This window comes from Gallinula chloropus (assembly GCF_964237585.1).
Source record: "Gallinula chloropus genome assembly, chromosome: 6".
Lineage (NCBI taxonomy): Eukaryota > Metazoa > Chordata > Aves > Gruiformes > Rallidae > Gallinula > Gallinula chloropus.
The window spans coordinates 1,032,568-1,040,096 of record NC_140091.1 but is presented as its reverse complement, the minus strand read 5'-3'; the positions used below and the strand labels follow the sequence as shown (position 1 = coordinate 1,040,096).

At 43.6% G+C, this 7,529-nt stretch overlaps 1 protein-coding gene across 4 annotated transcripts in view; it reads left to right on the top strand.

Moving 5' to 3' along the window:
• Nucleotides 1-332: 332 nt before the first annotated feature.
• The window catches only part of LRRC7 (leucine rich repeat containing 7), a gene marked incomplete at its 3' end in the record, with an annotated part of 76,559 nt that continues 69,362 nt past the window's right edge, over nt 333-7,529 (top strand). For all 4 annotated transcript variants that reach the window (XM_084266463.1, XM_084266462.1, XM_084266461.1 and 1 more), the window contains exons 1-2: nt 333-527; nt 6,661-6,778. In XM_084266463.1, coding sequence (XP_084122589.1) covers nt 339-527; nt 6,661-6,778 — 307 coding nt within the window. In that variant the 5' untranslated portion in view covers nt 333-338. The remainder of the gene's footprint in view (nt 528-6,660; nt 6,779-7,529) is intronic.

Below are 7,529 nucleotides of genomic sequence, written 5' to 3'. Positions count from 1 at the left end.
TGGGGGACGTCTCCGTACGTGTAGGATTTACACAGCTAATTGTCGTTGCTCAGGAAAGCAACAGTTGTGGATGGTGTTTGGGGTGTTTTCTTCTGTCCTGGTGTGGGGAGTAGGTGATGCACTGAGACTGGATTTTTGGTGAGCATGTGGGGAAGTGTCACCTTTCGTGCTTGTAGAAAGGTGGGGTGAGAAATGGGGAATGCAGGCTGCAGATTCCCCCCAGGAAAAGCTGTATTTGGACTGCATTGATTTTTTTTCTAAATAAACAGTCCCTGAAGTGTTGATAGTTTCAGAAACCTCTTTTTTTTTCCCCTTTTCCTTCAGGATGCTGTTTGGAGATGACAACCAAAAGGAAAATCATCGGCCGCTTGGTGCCCTGCCGGTGTTTTCGCGGGGAAGAGGAGATCGTCTCAGTGTTAGATTACTCTCACTGTGGCCTACAGCAGGTGCCAAAGGAGGTTTTTAACTTTGAACGGACACTGGAGGAGCTTTACCTGGATGCCAATCAAATCGAAGAGCTACCTAAGGTAATGGGTGTTCTGCCTGTAATGTGGGTGCCTCAGTTGTGCTCTTAAACGTGTATTCACCGTGTGCTTCACCTCAAATGGGGCTTGTCCTTGGCCAGGAGCCCTGCTCGCTGTTGGAGGGGTCGTGGCTGGTAACTCCAGAGATTCAATTACATGTGTACATGTTTTTTCCCTGCTCTCTGAAGAGCACAAAGAGCTGCGACGTGGTTCGGGCAGATGATACTGCGTGAGGAGGAGTAGGGCCACCTACTTCTCCTCTCCTCATAGCACAGAGCAAGGGGGCAACCAGTGAGGTGTCCAGTTGGGAAATTACTGGTTGTTCCAAAGAAGTACTTCTTGCCAATGAGTAATTAATTTGTCATTAGAGGCTTTGACTGGGAGTATGCTACTGTAAAGGGTAGGTGATCTCACGTTTGGATCCTCTGCAGAGCTGCTTGTAAAAGCAAGCTCTTTGTCAGGGTAAGGTGTTCAGCCTTGTGGGAGGACTGACCATGCTACCTGAGTAATACTTTGATAACTGTGAATGATGTCCTGCAGTCATAGAATCATTGAATGCTCTGGGTTGGAAAGGACCCGAAGGGTCCCAGAGCTCCAACCCCCCTGCCACAGGCAGGGACACCAACCTCCAGGCCTGGAGCTACACAAGGTTGCCCAGGGCCCCAGCCAACCTGGCCTTGAACACCCCCAGGGATGGGGCACCCACCCCCTCTCTGGGCAGCCCCTTCCAGCCCCTCACCACTCTCTCTGCACAGAACTTCCCCCCAATCTCTCCTCTCCCCCTTCCCTCCTCCAGCTTCACTCCAGCCCCCTTGTCCTGCCAGTCTCTGCCCTTTAACAAGCTGATTCCCCTCCTGTTCCTGGGGTCCCTTCAGGGACTGGGAGGCTGCAGTGAGGTCCCCCCACAGCCTTCTCTTCTCCAGGCTGACCCAGCCCAGCTCCCTCAGCCTCTCTCCCTAGGGGAGCTGCTCCAGCCCTCTGAGCATCTCCGTGGCTCCTCTGACCCCTCTCCACCAGTCCCACATCTTCCTTGTCCTGGGGCCCAGCTCTGGCCACAGGACTCCAGCTGGGGAGGGCAGAGCAGAGAGGGACAATCCCCTCCCTGTCCCTGCTGCCATCCCTCTGCTGATGGAGCCCAGGATCCCATCGCCCTTCCCTGCTGCAGGAGCCACTGCTGGCTCATGGGAAGTTTCTCATCCATGAATAAGGTGGCTGAAGTTGTCCTTCCTGTGTAAAACTTCTTTCACAGAATCTTTAAATCTGTTCTTCCATTGATTAATGTTTACTATAAGGAATTAAAAGTTACTATAACATAAGTATTCTGGAAACAAAAGAGGGCAAGGTAGTGGAAAAACCAATTAATAGTAGGTGCTAGCTGCATAATGAAGCATGAAGCAATGTAATCCATTCCTTAATTGAATTTTTCTCAACAATAATGAAAAGATGCTTGCAAGCCTTTAATTAAACATTGTTCCACTGTAATCCATTCTTCATCATCTCTCAACATATTTCTTTCTTACACTGCATAGAGACTTTATGCAGATTCTATTTACAGATGTAGAAACGGTACCTTTTCCATGCCATGGAGCTCCTTTATTTGGATACGATGGTTCACTGCTTAACATGGCTCACTTTGTGAAGAAATTCTTTACAGATGGTAAGGCAGGGTAGCTACAGTCTTAAACATCACCAAAAAAATGCCACAAGAGCTGCCTTCCCTCTCCTGCTGTTAGGAGGGGTAGCAGAGAACCAGGTATTTTTCCATCCCTATAACTATGAGGTGGGTGGTGGTGGAGGATGTTTTACTGCTCATCGATGCCTTCAGGGCTGTTTCTCTTTTAATAATAATAATATATGGGTATCCTTGTGTGTTTTAATGATGCTACTGAGGAATCACACAGAAGAACAGAGGCAGTGTCTAACATAGTGAGGGACTTCGTGTGTGTTTGGCTTGGCTCTTGTGAGTCATAGAATCCCAGCCTGGCCTGGGTTGGGAGGGACCCCAAGGGTCCCAGAGCTCCAACCCCCTGCCACAGGCAGGGACACCAACCTCCAGGCCTGGAGCTACACAAGGTTGCCCAGGGCCCCAGCCAACCTGGCCTTGGACACCCCCAGGGACGGGGCACCCACCACCATGGTGCTCTGACTGAATTGGGATGTATCAGGGCACAGAACGAGAGCAAGAGGAGACAAACCAGCAGATAAATACATAGCTCAGAGATATTTAAATGTATACAACTATTTCTGTACCTCTTTTCTCACTTGCCTTTCAAGCAAACACTGTGCACTGGAGAAATCATTTTAATCGCTCTTAAGTTTGGGTAAACACATTTTTTTAACACAGTCTTGGCCTTGTATGAGAGAGGATTAATGGGAGTGTTAATTTGCATTCCTTATACCATTCATAATTTTTTTTGTCTTAAGCCTTTATTCATTACCATAAATTAAACAGTCCAAATAATGTATTTATCTAATTTTCTGCTTCAGATATTTTTGCTGCATATCTCTGAGCTTCTTTTTCACTATTGAATTAATTTCTAGTAGAGAAAATGCACTTTTTTTTCTTCTTAAAATGGCACCATATTATTTAACATTAACCTTTGCATGTTGTGACCTACCATAGGGAGAAGTCTCCTCTCTCTGTAAATGTGAATTCCAACCATTTCTTACAGAGGAGATTTGTTGTGTCACTGTTCTCTCGTTTACCAAATGTCATGTGCCTTCGAAGTTACAGTATCTTTCTGAAATTATCTGTCATCAGAACATATTCTTATGTTCAAAACAATAATGCAAAAAAACACAGGTTAAAAAAAAGACCTTCCCTACCTTAGTTACTTCCCTGCTCTAGAAACCAATACATTATTTTGCATTGCTCATGTATTAAATACATTCTGCCTGCTTTTTTTTTTTATTTTTACCTTCCATTTTATGCCTCATAATTCTATTTTTTTCCTGCTGTCTTCATTGGAAATGAGCATCTAGTTCCTAATTGCTAATATTTTCCTTTTAAGGATATATAGGATTATTGTATGACTTTTACTCTCTATTTTCACCTAAATCTAGCCAAATCTTTTCTTTTGTTTGCCTTTGGCTTCACTATCAGGAGCTGCTGCAGCAAGTACATCCCTATTTGCCTGTGTCAAATGAATCAATGGCTAATAAAATAGAGCATCAATTTTGATGAAGGTGGAGTCACTGACAATCAGTATACAGAAAAACATGAATGAGATTCAAATGCTCCCTGCAGCTTTCCCTTAGAAATATAAATAAAATGTAGACTAATTTGTGTTGGACAAAATCAGTTTGCTTGCTAGTGCCCTGGGAAAAATCCATCTATCTCTAACCACAGATTCTCCCAGTTGCCACCACTGTGTTTCGCCATGTCACACGTTGGTACAACAGGTACCAGCCATGCAAAATACCTACTGCAGTGAGAGGCTGCATCTTAATGCTTCATTATCTCACTGGGTACAAATGCCACAGCCCATATCTAAACAGACCTGAGGTGATCTCTAATGTATAGCTCACATAAGTGGCTAGGTAATGCAAACTAAGGAAGTTTTTCCTTTGTGTTGCCTTTGCTACGTGAGTTACGGTTCCTGTTAAAGGCCTTTTCCTAAATCTAACAGTAAGAAGTCACGTTCCTGTTCCACAAAGCTGGAAAGTGTTATTTCTCACAATCCTGACATTGCATCCACCTGAGATGTGACCAAATCCATTCCACTGTTATGCCTATGGAAAGTAAAGGGCAGGAATTTCCTGTTGTTCTCTGATGGCCCTGGAAGCCAGCCGCCCCCGCTGCTGCGCAGTCAAGGCCTTGGGAAATGCGGAGTAGTTCATAGGCCGCTGTCGTAACTCTAGTGGCACCGCTTGGCTTCCAGGCTGAAAGGAATAAACATAGTATATGGATGTGTAGTATGATGGTTACATCAGGATTGTGATGGCAAGGCCATAAAGAGATTGAGAGGCACCTTCTGAAAATCCAGTGGGTAGAAAAACGATTGGGCCATTTTGCAGTGTGGGGCCTACGTACCTGCATTCACGCTCTTGTATGGTGTCTGATACAGCACCACGTAATTAAATTACTCTGGAGGAAACATTTTTTTATTACATTTCTTCATTCACCAGCTCAGAAACCTTGTATCTGTTCAGATATTGTCAAAACTTGCTGTTCCAAGCCTTCCTTGCTTTTAAAAGAAGACTTCTCCAGGGGAATGGCTGGGAACATGCACTGGGAATTTAATTTCCCAGGTCAAATAGCACAGTATAGTTTGTGTAGGGTCTAAAATTCTGCAGGTTCCCTGTGCTGAACGTTACTATGTTCTGCAGCTGTTCTCATGCATTATTGTGGCTAGAGATTTCAAGAGTAAAGCCTGGAGCCTATTAATTACCTTCCTTGCCAGTCTTCTCCAAAATGATGCGCTGTCTTACAGAAGAGAAAAAGTAGGTGCTCTCTAAGGTGCTTTGCAAAGGAATTCCTCATTCTCTACAGAGGTATTACCCTTTATTAACATTGTCTGCAAGCAGAAATGTGTAACCCGGTTTGGCTCTCAGGGTGCACAGGAATTGTTCTGCCTGTTCCTATAAATCAGGCTGGGAACCACGGGCCATGCTATGGAAATGGCAGGAGAAGAATTCAGCCTGGAGAAGAGAAGGCTCTAGAGGGGACCTTATAAGCAGCCTTCCAGTCCCTGAAAGGTGCCTATAGGAAAGCTTGGGAAGAACTATTCCCAAGGGCGTGGAATGATGGGATGAGAGGTGATGGTTTAAACTAGAAATGGGGAGATTTAGGTTGGGTGTTAGGAAAATGTTCTCCAATATGAGGGTGGTGGATCACTGGCCCAGGTTGCCCAGAATCGTGGTGGAGGCCCCATCCCTGGAGACATTCCAGGTCAAGCTTGATGTGTCTCTGAGCAACCTGCTCTAGTGAAGAGGTCCCTGTTCACTGCAGGGGTGGGATTAGATGGGCTCCGAATCTCTGCCAACCCAACACATTTGCTGATTCTACAAAATGGTTGTGTCATGTGGCCCTGCCTACCATTGTCGTTAGCTGGGGAGTGGTGGGGACGAGGCTTCTGTGCATTCTGCAGGATTGAAAAGGACATTTCGTGTAAGAGGAATTGTGAGGAGCAAACCTGTCCACACAAAGGCACAGTGAAAAGCGCCTCTCAGCAAAAAGGCCCTTTTGCATTTGGTGCCAATTGCCAGTGATTGCGGTGTGGTGCTTCTCATTCTGAGCACTTTGATTCAAGTGATTCCCTCTCCATTTTCTGAGACTTTTTCTAAAGGATTATGATGGAAAGTTAAGGCAGAAAAATGCAGTTTCGCAATGATGGGAAATTTAGTTCAAGTGAAGTACCAAGTCAGTCTTTGCATGCCATTTGTGCCTTAATTCTCTCCTCTCCAGACACTTGGCTGAGTTTTCATCTAGGCAATCAAATTATTATGCATTCTCAAATAGCCTGTAGAGGAGTGTATAGACTCTATTCCAATATAGAAGTCTGAAAGAAAGAGTTGTAGACATAGAACTAATTTTCAGAGAACACTTTGAGATGAAGAGGATTGGCTTTGCCAGGGAAATTCTGAAATTTTATGAAATGTTAATTTGAATTAATTCTTGGAGCCAAGTCCTGAAATTTGGGGGGGGGGGGTGGGGTGGGGTGGGGGGGAGGACTTAAGAAATATATAATTTTGATAATGTCAAAGCATTTTATTTCTTGAAGATAACAATGTTCTTCTCTTTGCAGTCAGAAAGTTGTAACATTTATCATGAAATTAATTTCTAACATAAGATATTTTAATTTACCACAAGCCACAAAACATTTCAATTGATACGTAAGAATTATCAAGTGCCTACAGAATGCTGATTGCCCAGAATATAGAGATTTTGCCAGAAAGCTCTGACTTAACATTCCTGCTACCAATCAACTGTTCTGGGTGTTCTTGTCAACTGTGGATGGGCTGTTTGTGACACTGAGCAGCCTCTAAGAATATCTTCTCAAACAATGGCTTTTCAAGAGACTTTTGATTATTGAATGCAAATGTAGTTTTGTGGTATTTATTGCTTCTGTGTATAATGATCCCAAACTGATCTTTTTTTTCCTGAAAAGCTGTAAAGTATCTTTTTGTGTTACAGCAACTGTTCAACTGTCAAGCTTTACGCAAACTGAGTATACCAGACAACGACCTTTCAAGTCTGCCAACCACTATTGCTAGCTTAGTTAACCTGAAAGAACTTGATATCAGCAAAAATGGTAAGAGACCAAAACTATAAGTACTTTCAAGAGCTGTAATGAATATGAGCAATAATGAAATTTTAATGCCTGATGATTAGCAAACTTGTGTTCTAGAAAACTTGCTCAGTTTTTCTGGATTATGTGCTGTTTTCCTGTCGGGCACTTTGGAGAAATCTGGGCAGATACCTACCTCAGTTACTCTGGAGAAGCCTGGGCAGATATCTACCTCAGTTACTCTGGAGAAGCCTGGGCAGATATCTACCTCAGTTACTCTGGAGAAGCCTGGGCAGATACCTACCTCTATTACTTTTCTGTTTAAAAAAAAAGAAAAAGAAAAAAAAGAAAAAAAGTTGCTTTATCACCATCCCTCAGTGGCTTGTGACCAATAAACATTAGAAATTGGAGTGCATTCATTCAAACATTAGAAATTCTCAGTACATTCCACTTTCCAAAGTGGCTTAGTTCTTACTGGGCTCTTGTGTAATGTGTCAAATCACATAAAGCTGCATGTAAACAGCTCCCAGGATTTGTATAGCCAGTGACTAATTTGCTGATGTGCATTTCCAAATTGTGTATTTGCATATTGATGTGCCTGAAAGGCTTTGCATGTCTGAACTTAAGTGTCTTTGTTTTGAAAATGGGGCTTAGACACTCCTGAAAATTTTTGGAATATTTCTTATCAGTATTGGTTTGGAGACTGGGGATGATAAGACTGGTCTCTAGAGGAGAGGGAGGCAAAGGAGGAAAGGGCAAGCTGTTCAGAAAGAAA